The 15885-nt window shown below is 33.0% G+C and overlaps 1 protein-coding gene across 4 annotated transcripts in view; it reads left to right on the forward strand.

Annotated features, from left to right (window-relative positions):
* The window catches only part of LOC136034973 (apolipophorins-like), a 309320-nt gene that overhangs the window by 37572 nt on the left and 255863 nt on the right, over positions 1-15885 (forward strand). For all 4 annotated transcript variants that reach the window (XM_065716535.1, XM_065716534.1, XM_065716532.1 and 1 more), the window contains exons 7-10: positions 79-322; positions 4450-4615; positions 9210-9395; positions 12730-12876. In XM_065716535.1, coding sequence (XP_065572607.1) covers positions 79-322; positions 4450-4615; positions 9210-9395; positions 12730-12876 — 743 coding nt within the window. The remainder of the gene's footprint in view (positions 1-78; positions 323-4449; positions 4616-9209; positions 9396-12729; positions 12877-15885) is intronic.

Raw genomic sequence — 15885 nt, forward strand, 5'->3', positions numbered from 1 at the left:
AATAATTACCAATATAATAATTTTGGCTCCATCCAGCCACCATTCCATATTAGAAAACTAAATTACCCTATTTTTCAGATCTCAATGAAGAATCTTTGCTTTTCGACTCCTCTTTACCTGATCTTGGTAGCGCCGACAGAGATCTCGTTTATGGACTTGCGAAGGATATCTGCAAAGCTTTAACTTCAGATCAAGGGGAATTAATACCAGGACTTTTTAGTCATTTAGTGCATGCTGTTAGAAGATGTTCTGTAAGAGACCTAAGATGGGCTTATGATAAATTGGTGGCAAAGAAATCCTGCCCACAAGTTGAAAAGGCAGTGTAAGTTACTTACGTTCCTAAGTTAAATATAATTATACAAAAAATCACTATCAGCCGAACAGAGTTAGAAAGGTCAAATTCACATTTTGGTATAAAAAACAAAACAAAAAAATCTAAAAAACACAAAAACAAAAAAGGAAAAAAATAATCCCAAAGAAACTTTGATAACAACGAATTGCTTAAAACTGGGTACAAGAATGCACGAAATAAACAAAATAAATAATTCATTCATTGACCTGAGCATGTCAGTCTTAATTTTCGGGAAAAAATCTTGACTGACTTCGTGTTTACGAGCACATTTCAAGATGTTAATTACGCCATTTTTGTCTCAAGAGTAGAGTGTGTCCTTTTTCGCAGTGTCACAATACTCGAAGGACAAAAACATAAATGAACACTTGCTTAAAATGAACAAACGGGACAATCAACTGAGACAAGATCAAGAGGACGTAAATTCACAGGTATCAATGAACAAACAAGACTATCAATTGTGATCAAACCACAAAAGAAGATCAGTGGCAGCGAGAACTGGGAGTTAAAACGAAGTGAAGCACAAGGAAATACGTGGTTACAAGATATGCTACAACGTGGGTCGGAACGAATCAAAATTAAAATAAAGGACCAAAAAAAAGATGGAATAAACTACACAAGTGTTAATTAAAAGTCATTGGGACCATTCAAGGTTGAATGTATCAACTATGGAGTCCTCTATTTTCCCGAAGAAAGAGTAGTAAGAAAGGTGGTGTTTGCTTTGGAGGGGGCTGCTTGCTTCGTAAAATTTTATTATTACCTCCATAATTCCAAATGAATTGATTTGGTTGTTCTTATGACGCCACTTGTTCTATGAAGAGTTCTGCTAACAAATCCGAAACTTGAGCTCATGTTTCGGTTTAGCTTCATTCAACGTAAGCAATGATCGAACCCTGAATATATAATGTTTTCAGCTTCCAAGTACCTGGACAAATTTAACACCAAATCAATTAAGCGGTACATCCGCCACAAAGCCCTGAAGGTGATTTTGAACCACCTTCATATAGCCAAATGTACTTTTTAGACCTGACAAAACTGTTGAAGGACGTCTCGCACATCTTTTAAATTAAGGGATCTCTCGTAATTTAATGAATGTTTTGGAAAAGCTATTGCAAGACACAAACAATTATGCTAAAGGTTATGTGAAAATGCGAGAACTGGAAGATGATTTAAATTAACCTGGTGATCCACTGGGACACCTTCAATTAAAAGATAATCAACAGTGAGAATCTATATATAAACACCTGCTGCGTAGCCGTACTGGGGCCTGGCGATGAAACCGCCTGGGTTACCAGTTCTATCTCTTTAACCGAGCAATAATTGTACAGAGCAATAATTTCTTTAATTCTACTATCTCTTCTCTTTAAACAAGAAATAACTATTTTTGTAATGACAAATTTCTATCTCAAAAACGGCCCCATTTTTTTGTGGAAAATTAGTATCCTTTGGTCTTCTGGGCTTAACTAAAGCGATATAGATAGGTCACGAGTTGAAAAAATCGTTAGGAGCCATAGTTTTGGGGAAAATGTTATACGAATGACTTTATAAACTCAAGTTTAAGTTCCTTTTATTATCAATATCCATCCATTTATAAACAAAAATATCCCAAAGGGCTCAATGGGGTCATTTTAAGAACCTAAATTACATCCTTTCTGTCTTAGAAATGGTCGTATCGTTTTTATTATCTGTGACGCATGCAAAATTACAATAGGAACAAAGCTAAGCATCAACTACTAAGTGTAATGAGTCGTTCCTCAATATAGGTGATTGGCTAGAAGGGTACCGTCAACAGCCAACTTCTTTCAACAATCAAGAGGTAGTAACTGGAAAAATCAGTCTCATATCCTTTCCCACTCTAGGAGATTGCCGTGAAGGGTGCCGGCAATAATCAACTGTATCAAATTGTTTCCAAATATAGGAGATTGGCTAGAAGAGTACTATCAATAATCAACTGCTATTAGTAATCAACTGTATCAGGTCGTTCACCGATATAAGAGATCGGTATGAAGAGCATCGTCCCTGGTCAGTTGCTATTCAACTGCTATCAATTATCTCTCGGCGTACATTGAAATAATCAAGTGCACCAGATTATTTCACAATATAGGAGGCTGCCTTGAAGGTCAACAATCTACCTCTAACTTTATAGTGATATTAAATATAAAAAAACCCAGTTTTTTTAACTGAAAGTAAGGAGCGACATTAAAACTTAAAACGAACAGAAATTGCTCCATGTATGAAAAGGGCTGTTCCCTTCTCAACGCCCCGCTCTTTACGCTAAAGTTTGACTCTTTCTCTCAATTTACTTTATTAAACAGTAAAAAACTCGTTTAAGAGTTTTATAGAATCGTTAAGATTCTATTATTTTTAGGGGGTGTTCCCCTATTGGTGTTTAGGGGGGGGGTCCCCTATTTTCCAAAATAAGGCAAATTTTCTCAGACTCGTAACTTTTGATGACAAAGACTAAATTTGATGAAACTTATATATTTAAAACCAGCATAAAAATCCAATTCTTTTGATGTATGTTTTAGTATCAAAATTCCGTTTTTTAGAGTCTCGTTCACTATTGAGCCGGGTCGCTCCTTACTACAGTTCGTTACCACGAACTATAACTAGATGTTCCTGGAAGAAAGAAAGGTCATTTTTTAACTGTTAAGTAAACTATTAAACTGGACGAGTGATAAGCAAGGAGTTCGTCTCTTGTTTTTAAGTTTGTATGATAATCTTCTGTTTCATTAAGTTTTTCTTTTAATTGTAGGCAGACTCGTCAATTTATTTTTTAATAATTACCATGCATTAATCACAAAGAAGTTTTATTTGCCAAAAAAACTACTGAATATAAAACAGAATTGATCTCTCTATATAGACATTGTACGAATGAATCGACATGTTTTTTGCCTTCTAGTGGGGTTGTTTGGATGAAAAAAAAAATGTAATTAGGCTAAAGATAGAATTTAGCCATTAAATACCTAATTGATAAAGAATGTGCTAAAACAAAGTTTTGGCGTGTTTGTACGTAATGCAACGAAACGGAAGACATTCTGAATTTTAGTACTAAAATTAAGTATTTAAAGTCAATTCAAATTAAGTTAAATTCACCTGGCTACTATAAAGTTTAATTAGAGCAACCTATTTTGATTTTCACTGTATCCTATTTTTCTTCTATTTAGGCTAGTATCATGTCCAACAGGATATGGGACGCCTTTGGCTGCCAATTATTTTCAGGTCGAAACTTTTTTTATGTATCTGTTCGTAACTTTTACAGTTCAATATTGTTCAACTTTCAATTGTATAATGTATGATTAGCCAATCAGAATAAAGATCTGGCGCAAAATCTTTTTAGATTAGAAAATTTTGAAGCTGTTGACCTTCATATCTGTAAGATAAACCGAGAAAAAGATACAGTTATATAGCATTCGAAGGCAATAGCTGGGAACAAATTAGAGCTATTTTTAAACCAATTTTTTGCCATCAAAATCTCTGTTTATATATTATTCAGTTTATTCTAGATATTATATATATTATTCTATTTTTGTTATTCTAATACAGGTGTAACATTAAATCATAGTAAGGTGTGACTCGGGTAGTGCACAATCGGGCGCCTGCTCTGCCATCATGCTTTGCCGAACGAGATGTGTAACCTTGCTTTACTTTAGCTAAAATAAAATGGAGCTTAATAACGCCTAATAATAATTAACTTGTATTTTTGTGAATTGGATACACAATTCCTCGAATGTCTCTTTTATTTATAATATGGAATAAAGAACGAATTTCTTAAAAGGTAACTGGTGAACAAGACATTTATTGTTATCAACTGTTTGCATTAATTTTTACAAATTTCTAGTAAACTGCAAATTACCTTTATTGTAAAGGAGAGGGAGGCCCAAGCCCTCTACACATTTATTTCAACTTCTGTTTCAAAGTCACTCATTTTTTATGTAGGCTGTAACATAAATCAGAACTGGACTATCTCTGGCTGTAAATTTATTTTTTAGGCGAAATCCTTGTTTTGGTGTTCATGGTCGAGCATATCTACTATGTCGCTTTGTCTCAGTCAGAATAAAGCGGAAATATAAAGTACTTATTTCTGATCCATATTCCAGATCAATTTTTTTGGATTCTCTGCCTAATGCTGGAACTCCAGGAGCTGTTACTCTTATGGCTCTACTAATAAATGAAGGGAAAATTAGTGAAGCTCGGCAACGGACCTGGTTTGTGCATCTTCATTTCACCAAATATCCTGCAAAGGAAGCTCTCAAAAGCTTATACGTAAGTCCTTCCTACATGTGAACAAACTGATCTTAAAATAATTTAGCCCAGAGGTGATTTTGGGGGAAGGGGCACCCCGGGTGCAGAAATTTAGGGTGTAATTTCAAACAAACAATAACGGTTATGATTATCTTGTAATTTTCAAAGTTATATTGATAAAATAGAGGGCGCAGTTAATAAATGAAATTAATTAATAAATTATTAATTAATAAATTGAAAATAATCAATTAATTTAATTAATGATTTTTTGAAATCTGGCCTAAAAACTTTATGGGAGACAGGAGAAGGGGGAGGGGTCTCATCATGATTTTTCTCCAGGTACGGGAGATGTCAGAATCACCATTGTTTAGCCACAGATCATTCAAACTGTTGTAGATCATTCTACACATTATTAATAGATTATTAAACTATATGTTGCCTGAATGGTCGACTGATAAGAGTAAAGCATGAGTTTTTTAAGTCGCTATTGACTGTCGTATTTTTAATTTTCTTATTTATTTGATGAGGACATCCAGTCGGCTATTTAAGCTTGTGAGGAGTCGTTTGGAAATAAAGAATTCATCCATACTAACTAGTAATATTCATGGTTTCTGTTTACGAAAAAAAAGCTCTTTCTGAATATGATAATTGCTATATTTGAAAATTCAATTTGAAACCCTTTAAGGACCCTCAAAGATTATACCTTTTCCTCGTATTTTAGATACGGCTTATTTCTAACAAGGGGATCACACTTGTTTAAACCGATTTACGAGTAAATTGAATCGTCTGTGACGAAATCGAGAACCACACATCACATCGGAAATATAATTCGGGCTATATATTTGAACATGAGGGGGTGGGGGGGTGTATAGTAGAGCTGTTGTTGAAATGTGTCAACTATAATATTTTTCATATAATAAAGTAAGATTCGTTATTTTTAACCCTTCAAAACGTTTAAGCGTTTAAAAACGTTTTAGTTTAGAAGTTGGCTATCCCTAAAAGAAATTCAATAGAATTCTCAAAACTACAATGAAAAATTCTACAACATATACTTATGCATATAATTCCTAAAAGCACTTCACTTAATTTATTCCCTACCTAATGGTAACCCAAATTATATATATTCATATTTTATATATTCATATTATATATATTCATATGATATCAAACAAAATAGTGCTATTGCATTCCTTGGAACTTTCCTGGAAAGTATATAGTTTGGGCTTTACATTTGAGGATTAGGGGAGGGGGGCAGTAAATTGACCTGCTCAAATCAAATTAGAAGGTATTTGGATCTTTTTAGTTTTCAAATTTTTATAGTGTTTCCTTCTGAAGGACTAAACCACTACACTAGAACCAAGAAAACTTTTATTTTATAAAAATACGCTATCTTAAATATGCTTTATAAAAATATGCTTTAATATGCGTTTAAAAAGCAAAAAACAGACAATTTTGTCCAGAATGGAAAATTTACTAATTACTGTAAACACCATAGATTTTATCGAAAACAAATATGCTATTAATGGAACTCCTGAAGTTAAATTCAAGAATAGCCTGCCGTCAGGGTTTTTCCATCGCTCACATTTTGTAATCATTTTTGGATCACTTCCCAGTTTCTGGATCATGCAAAGTGCCATATGCTAAGATGATTAATATGCTAGCTGAAAGGCAAACATATTATTGTTTTTGTGCTTCAGCTCTCTTTCCAATTGTAATAATCACTACCATCGATATTATGAATCGGTGTGACACATAACCGTAGTTTTGTAGTAGTTCTGAAGTCTCCCTCTGCACGAAACAGCGAAAATCTACCCACATTTTTTTGAAAGTTTTGTACAAAAAAACTAAATGCTTGAATAAATTTTATTGAATTTTTGAATTTGGCGTAAGACTTTGCACTAAGAAATCTTACACTCAATTAATTTTCTTTTGTAAAAAATCCGATATAAAACAATTATTTGGAAAAAATGTATTATGAAAAACTCATAATTTTGTTTTTGAAACTGTTTTTGAAATCTTTCTGCATTTTCTACCTCTGCACAAGTTCTAAAGGACAGGGCCAATCTCTGCACAAGTTTTTTTTTTTTTTAAAGGACAGGACCAAGTTTGAAATTACTGCATATTGTTATCGTGAGCTCCTTCTGCTTTTACTAACAGGATGCCGTAGTGCTAAACCACGCGAGGCCAAAACTGCTGCGTAGGCCCTTCCTCCTCTCAAATATTGGCCTTCAGTCCTTACATCCTCCAATAAAGCCTTTACTTTTTTAAGTTTTTTCTCCTAACCTACTACTATCCTATTCGAGAACCCCAGGTAAACTCAAAATTTGATTTTGCCCCAGCTTGATTGTCAAAAAGCCCGATTTTTAGCCATTCGTAAATAATAAATCATTCGAAAAACTGGACTTTACCGTCCTGAACTATCTTTCACCCTAGACAGTGGGATAGAAGTTTTTTTTGTTATAGCCTTTTTTTGATAAACTGTTTCTTGTTTTAAATACAGCTTCTTGTATGATTCTCTTTTCATAAAAGGAGATTCTAAAATCTAACTTTTCTTCAATTCGCGTTTGCTATTTTAAATGGTGTTAGTTTTTACTTGGTTTTACAGTTTGTTTAATACTGAATTAGTTTCAAGATAGAGAATTAAAGAGCTGTTAGAATTCTCGATGACAAAGATAGATACTTTCCATCGTAAGTCTGAAAATATTCTCTTACCTAAACTTTTTCCTTTTATCTGGAATTTAAGTAATGTTTATATTTTTTTTTCTTTTGCGTATCTTATTTATGTTTTTAAGCCTGTGTTATGTGTAATTTCATTTTAGTGTTTTACGTACTCCTCGATTTTTAAAGAAACTAATAAATAAATAAATGTGAAAAAATAAGGGAAATATACCCTGGATTTGGTGGACGATTGAAATGGATTTTAAATGAATATAGCATCTCATCCGGAAAGATACTGATGGTGTTCCTAGAATTTCTGATCGTAAACATAACCCATATTTGAATTTTTCATTAAAAAAAACAGGGTACCTGTATGATATACCCCCTGCATCTCAAGAAGTGAAGTTAGTTTAATCCTAATAAAATATACCTAAGCATTGTAATGATATGATACTTAAGGAAAAAAATTCGGCCATGTATTTGTACATTAGGGAGTGGTAGTAAAGTACAGCGGATCTGCATGCATAATGTTTTAGTGACAACTATTCTGATATTATGAAGTAAGAATTTTTTCTGACTTCACATTGTCCAAATACTTTACCCCCGCTCCCTAATGTGCAAATATATAGCCCAAATTATATATTTTCGATTTATTCTGTCAATTCTCTTTGTTTTTTCTTACGCTAAGTTGAAAGAAACTAGCGAAAGAAATCATTTTACAATGCGTTAATGCATGAACAACTTGAGATACAGGGGGTATATCATACAAGTACTAAAAATAGTTCAGATTTGGACTAAAAAGTGTTGTGGGTATGGGGCCGATAGGAATGGTGTAAGGCTATTTGAGAGGCTTTTGGGAACTACAGTTGGAATAAAGCGCTGTTGTAAGTTTCCTAATTGTATTGCAAGTGTAAGGCATCCATTTTCTTAGAAGATCCTTTTTTTTCAACATAGTCTCTGAAATATACCCCAGACTTTGAAAGATAAATAGTTGCTAAACTTTGGAGTCTCTGTTTCAAAAGTTAGCTAAAGGAACTGCAGATATGCTGTAACGTGCACTGTATACAAGGTACACTTGTTAAAGCATGTGGATCAACACTATAGTTCACTTAGTATGCCTTTAAAGCTGTGGGCTTAAATAGGACTATACCCTTAAAGATAAATAAGTAGTGCACTTTGGTATCCCTCTTTTGAAAGCATGCCAAACCAAATGCAAATATACGGGAATTTGCTTTTTCAATAAGAAATTACCTTTTTTGCTTTCAACATAGCCTCTAAGATATGCTTGTTAAGACGTCACCGAGTTAGTTCTTTAGTATGCCTTTAAATTGTTGGGATTAAAAGGGCTGCAATTTAAACGATAAAAAGATGCTGCATTTTGGTTCCTCTCTTTCGACAGCTGCCCAAACTTTTTTATATACTGCAGAAACACCGCTTAGAGCTCAGATAAGAGTTAATACTACCAACAACTCAGTGCAGCACCAAGCCACCTGATACCAGTACAGATTCTGCACGCTACTCCTCCACCCAAATTTATTCTAGTCTTCCGTTGCCTATCAAGAATTTTCAATTTCCCTTACGACCTCTATAGATCCCATTCAGGATGACCTGTTTTTTACTCGGCCTCGGATGGAAGACTGAAAGAATAAAGAAAAGCATATAAGAATGAGCCTTTTATCATCAAAAGTTTCTGAAGTAATAGGAGATAAAAATGAATAATAAGAACACTAATTGAAACAGCTGATTAAAAATCAATTAAATATCAATCTGAGAATCAATTAAAAATTATCAAAAAAAGATAAGAAAAATTATCCATTTAAAAAGTTGATATACGTCCTTTCACAGATAAACTTTTCATTGAGGGGTTTCTGATTTGTTTATCAAAATATAGGCTTAAATAATACCTTAAAGAAAACTTTTGCGAAAGTAGAATCGAATTTAAATTTGTCTTTTTCAGGTAATAATTGACAAGCCTCAACCTTTAACACAGGCGTTGATTGGTGTTTCCGGATATGCTAGAAAAGTCTGCGAGTCCCTTGGTAGCGAGTGTGCCACAGACCCAGAAATTCAAGTCTTCACGGTGAAGATGAGTAAGCACCTTGGAAATAAGTGCCGAGCTAAAGATGTCATAGAGGAGAAAAAGGTAATTGAAAAATTGGATAACAGCTAATCTCTGATTTTGAACATAATTATAAATCGAGGGACACTTCGCTATTGTGCTATGAGGTGTTTTAAAACTTGTTGTGAATCACAGTGAACTTCATTTTTAAATTTTTGCACCGATAAGCTTGATTTAAGAACCCTCTCCTTTTTAAGGGTTTTGTCAATATTTGTTTTTATTGTGATTAGTGACGGTGAACAGGAGTTATTGAAAACCCTTAAAAAAGGAGGGGGTTCCTAAATCAAGCTTATCAGTGCAATAGTCAACAGTCAATGGTGTCAATTCACTAAAATATAGGTGAGGAGTTGGGGTGGGGGAATGTATTTGTCAAAATCCATGGGGGGGGTAATTTTTTTTTCAATGAAACTCCAAAAGGGTATAATTTCAAATTCTAGGGAGGGAATCAAAGAGCGAAAAAGTTTTTCTTTCGCCCTAGGGAAAAAGGAAAAAAGAGCTAAAAAAAAATAATGAAGAGCTGAAAAATGATACAGCAAGTGAGGAAGGACTGATTTAGTGGCTTTATTTGTTTTTTTTTGCTCGTTCGCTGGTTCGGGAGAAGTCAGCAACATCCATTTTTCAACCTTTTATGAAGTAGGAAATCGTGTGATGAGGAGTAAGGGGTAATGGCTAAACTTTTAAGAGTTTTACTTCTGGCTTTGCAAACATTATGAATCAAGTGACAGTTCATTATTGTTTTATTTGGTATTCACTATTGTTTAATTGTAATTGCTAAGAATGAAAATGATCTTGATTTATAACCTGGAAATTGCTTGATGGATTATCTTATATGATGAAAAGACGGCATGAATGGCTGCCTGGGAAAAATTTATTAATTATAGTTTAAAAGTTTAAATTTAAGTTTATTAAAAGAAATTTCATATTGTTACTACTATGTTAACTTTTCCATAACGTTGCCCAAACTTTACTAATAGCAAATCTCATATAGAGCTTGAGTCTACTCAACACCAATGTTACGAGCTTTGCTCCGCAAGATTTCATAACATAGTCTTATTTCCGTTGCGTTTTGTAAAAAGGGCTTAAGTTCACTTTTCAGAAAATGAGTTAAGCACATGGTTCGAAAGAACTCGAATAGATCTGTCGATTGGTCTATTCAAAACGGGCTTGTCGATTGGTCTATTCAAAACGGGCTTCTCTTTAATTCTGACCGAGTTTCAAATTGTCCCAAAAGGGCATAAGTTGCTTAGCTTCTAAGTAACAAACAATTCAGCTTTTTGGATATTTCTATCGAATTCTATCGACCGACAAGTTAATTAGGAATGAGTTTTTAAAGTTTTAAGTTTTACTAAATTTTAATCTTTTGAGAGATTTTTTCATTGTGCGTTCTTGTTCAATGTGCTCTCCTATAAAATAAGGAAAAGTGGACTTAAGACCTTTTTGCAAAACGTCACAGATTTATGCTAAGTGTGATAGGTTCTACGTTGAAATGCTTACGTTTTACTAATGGTACGTGTACTTGTCAACGTGTGTCACTTATCCAAAATACACGACATTATTTATTAAATGATCTATATTGTTTAATAGACATTATTTATATTCATACAATATCCAAAATACAGGACAGAAAAATAGTATTAATCGCGTTTTTATCGTTACAAGTGACGGTGAACAGTCTGGTCACCACTTATTTGCCTGTTTGGAAAAATCTTTTTTGGCTAAATAGGTTGGTCGACTCTCCTGCTTTCTTTTAGAAAATACTATTCTTTTGCAAGATGCTTGTAACTGTTGTAAATAACCAAAAACAAATTAAAGTACAAAGGATAGTGAAAATGAGATCTGATTCTTTTGATTAGTTAAGTAGAAATTTACGCTGACATAAATATATCAGAAATTCAATTTTTGGTGACTTTTATGTGAAGTTATGAAGTTTTTGCTATTAGCGGCTGCCAAACGTAATAAAAAGATACATGGATGAACAGAGGAAAAAAATAGGGAAAAAGATATGACACAAAACAGCTTAAGGACGAAGGTGTAGTGGTTTTCAAAAATCCAAAAAATTGTGAAACGCCTTGAATTTCTTACGGATGAAGAGCCTTGTCAAATTTAATCAAATATCACGGTTTAATGTTGTAACAAAGACGAAAATGTGCGTAAAAATTACATAACTTTTGAACAACAAAAACAAAAGTTCCAAAAACCATTATTTTCAAGTGTAAATAGAGTTGAGATGGGTCCATAGGGTAAATGGGGTTTTATTCCCTTGTCAGGATTAGTGATGTCAGCATAATCACATTTGTTTTGAAATCGCAGTTCAAAAAGAAGCCACACCAAACATAAAGATTTTATAAATCATCAAAAAAAAACACAATGCTTAAACTGCAGACGGAAGGAGACAAAATATGTTTAAATAAATTTTTGCTATTAGCGGTTGCCAAACTTAATAAAAAGAGATGTGAGTGAACAGAGCAATTGAACAGCGAAAAAGATACGACACAAAACTGCTTAAGGATATTTATTTTTCATTTGAAGGTGTAGTTGTCTTCAGAAAATAAAAAAAAATTGTAAAACGCCTTGAATTTTTATGGACGAAGAGCCTTGTCAAATTTAATCAAATATCATGGTTCAACGTGGTAACAAAGACGAAAATGTGCCTAAAAATATCATAACTTTTGAACAGCAACAACAAAACTCTTCAAAAATCACTATTTTCAGCCGTAAATAGAGTTGAGATGGGCCCAGGGGGTAAATGGTGTTTTTATTTCTGCTGTCCTTGGTACTCTAATTAAATTCACGTTTGGGTTCATTTTTTTTTTAAGTGGTTGTGCTTATAGGCTGGTGGCACTAGTACCAGAAAGATTGAAAAAGGCCAGGTTTGTGGAATCTAGTCTTTATTCTTTTTACATATTTCTCTGGCTAGTTTCTATTACAATGAAATTTCTTAATTCCTTGTATTTCAACGTATTTTTTATCGTATTTATTTGATAATAACTTATTATTTTTTTTTTATTTCGTCAGCGCAGGGATGCTTCAGATGAAACAGAAATGAGGTAAAACTGATTGTCTCATGATTTTTTTTATATACTTTATAATGCTTCACTGGGTCCTAATATTGAATCAGTCAGATAAAGAAAATCGAAAATCTATTTTTTAGATAATTTTATCGATTCTACCCGCTAAGCGGCCGTGTATTACTTTGGCAACTTTCTAGCAAGTTCGACCAATTTTGACTAAAGAAAGCCAGCTCATAGTTTAATCAACCAAGCAAGCATGAACAGTTATAATAGAAAATATTTTTATTCTCAATTGTTTAAGCTGATTACTTTTCTCTATTTTCTCTTTGAATTATTTTGTCTTATAGATCCTGGCAACATTGAAAGCTCTTGGAAATATTGGTGGAGCACACAAGGATGTACAAAACACCATCCGTGATTGTATTCAAGATCCTTCTCTTCCTGTTCAAACAAGGCTGGCTGCTTTACAGGCTGTGAGGTCGCGGGCTTGTGAAGTAAGTTGATTAGAAAATGCTGAATTCTTAGAAAATGCTGAATTCTAACTTCATCAAAAACTTTATTAAAGTCATAAATATTATATCCTCTTTTAATTCAATATTTGTAATTATAACTTTGGAAAAAAAGATCAAATTTGGTTATATATGGTGAAAAAATACCTATCAAAGTAGTTGCAAAACTTGTGCATGAATAATACAAATTTGAATCATATTTCGTTATATGTTTTGTTATCTGAAGTTCGTCTCAGTATTTACAGAGTACAGCCTTCGATTTTTATCTATAGTTTACTGGTTTTTAATCTTTTTTTACTCTTTTATTTGTCTAGAGTAATCAAAGTTTAGAAAATACAACTTGAGGAATACTTATTCAAGTTTAATACACTATATACTACACAATTATTGGACCATAATTTAATTTTTTAATTTACAAGAAAAGCAGGTAAAACCTTTATATATATTGACCAAGTCGATTGTATGAATTTGTTTGCGTTTAAATAACCCTTCATGACTCAAATGAGTGGCACTTAATTATTATCTAAAGTTAGTCTATGATTTGCGTTCCAGATTTTCATTTTTCTTTCGATTTTTCGTTTAGATTTAAAAGTTATTTAGATTTTAATCTTATATAGTAAATCAAATTATTTTTATTAAGTTTTGGCTGTCTCTTGGCTCTAGAAAAAAGTTAGAACTTTTAGTCAGTACCTCAATGAAATTAAATTTAAGAGTTTAAATATATTAGAAGAATTTTCAGACAGAAGGAATAAGAATTTAGTTATTATTTTGGTAGTTTTTCTTCAGTTTCTCGTTTAAAATTTTCAGCTTTAATATTCTTGATTTTAAATTCAAAAATAAATTATTTTTATTCAGTACCAGTTGCCACATTGGTCCAAAAAAACTTAGTATTTTCAGCTATTGCCCCAATAAAATAAAATTTCAAAGATGTACAAAATATATATTAGAAGAAAAAAAATGAAGATTTACGAATAGGCCCAAGAAAACCGAAGAAGATTGTATAAATTGATCATTTGGAAACCCACGCAACTGTATATGTCTTGAAAACTTAGCGAAAAATAAGGTAAAGACATGATATCAAAGAAATTAATAAGGTATAGGAAGGTGTAGCTGTCTTTGGTAACCAACAGATGTATGATGCTGAATTTTTATGGATGGAAAACGTTGTCAAACTAACTAATTAGTTTTGTTGATTTATTCTTTTCAACGTGGCAACACTGAATGTACATTGAAAAAACAACACTTTTCAATGTACACATTTGAATGTCCAGTCTCCGAGACTGGAAATTCAAATCTAGTCTTGAAAAAAAGATGCAACATTTTTCTCCAAACAGCTTAATTACACAGTGTAATAACTTTGTATTCCTGACTTTTTGAAATTGTGGTTCTCAGGTTCGAATAGACAATATTTTAATATATCATTAGTTGACACAAAGCACTAGTAATTTATAGAGGGGCTAAATTGCCAAGTTCAAGTCATTGAAAATGCCTATTTTAATTTTCTTAGCACGTGGAGCATCATTAAGATTTGAGATTAGTCCATTGGTGAGCTATAACTGTACTCTTGAGTAATTTTGAGTGATAAAAACATTTTTATTATTATTTAATTAAAACTGTTTCATAATAAGGTTGTTAATTATGTAGTACCATTGCACGCAAATCGTTGCATACACATTTGAATGTCCAGTCTCCGAGACTGGAAATTCAAATCTAGTCTTGAAAAAAAGATGCAACATTTTTCTCCAAACAGCTTAAGTACACAGTGAAACCATTTCAAAAATCAGAAAAATATTCTCGATTCCTATTCCGACCCTTTGGCAACCGTGACTCACCCGATTTTGATTCTAATTCGTCACTTAATCATCAATAAAGCTTCGATAGAGGCAGAATGGGAAATGTTTTCGCCAGTATGTTGTGCTCAGGAAGCTGAACGGTTCTCCAAGGTTGTAGCTAAGCTAGTACTATAAATGGATGGTAGTTGTAAAAGTGTGTTCACTGTTCATGACTGCCTGAAAAATTTCCAATTAAAGAAATATTGTATTGGTCTTAAAGTATTAATGCAGCTACTAGAATGTTTATCTCACTTAAACTGAATGAAATAATGTGCTTCTTAAGCTGAAAAGAAAAAATAAAGGAATTATTAAGATTCGATAAGAATCTTCTAATAATAATATAATAATATTTATTTATAACCCACAATATACAATGGAAAAACTGTGGAGTAAACAAAAAGAAAAGAAACACTATAAACATACGATTCCATAATAATAAATGGCCGAAGAGGCCATTTAGCTCAATTCAAAAATGGCCGAAGAGGGTCAAAAACGCCAATCGTTTGCTGAGTTTTAGAATATAGATCTGCAGAAAACTGTTTCAGTTGTGAGGGTGCATCAACACTGTCCAACTTAGAAACAATTCTTTTTATTAGAAACAATTCTATTCTATTTTTTAATTCTATTTAATTCTATTTTTTTATTAGAAACAATTCTTTATATTTTTATATTAAACAATTACTTAGAAACAATTAGAAACAATACCACCGTGTTGTATTGTATCAGTAGTCAATAGTCAGTATTGTATATAGCAGTCAGACGCTTCTTGACTACTAAGGTCCCTGCGTCGGCCCTGCAGTGCATTGCTGCAGCATGATTCGATCTCTGGGTCCCGTATTACCAAGCTAAGGTCAAACCCACTGCGCCACCACAGGACGCCCATACCACCGAGGCAAACGCAGCAGGTATTTAAAGTACTTGGAATATCCGAGTGCATTTTCTTCGTTGCGAAGGAGGAAAGCAAACCCAGAAAAATAAAAAACAACAGGGGCACAAAAACTAGAATAAAGACGGCAAAGGCATTTTCGGTTATACTGACCACGATTGGGTGAAATTTTTCCGTAGCCAACCCGCATACTTTTCAGCACGCTGGACGTAGTAGTGGAGCAAGTAGTCAAAAGTGACGAGAAAAAAGATAGAGCTAACCATTTAATACTTGCTG

Source organism: Artemia franciscana, chromosome 13 (genome assembly GCF_032884065.1).
Source record: "Artemia franciscana chromosome 13, ASM3288406v1, whole genome shotgun sequence".
Lineage (NCBI taxonomy): Eukaryota > Metazoa > Arthropoda > Branchiopoda > Anostraca > Artemiidae > Artemia > Artemia franciscana.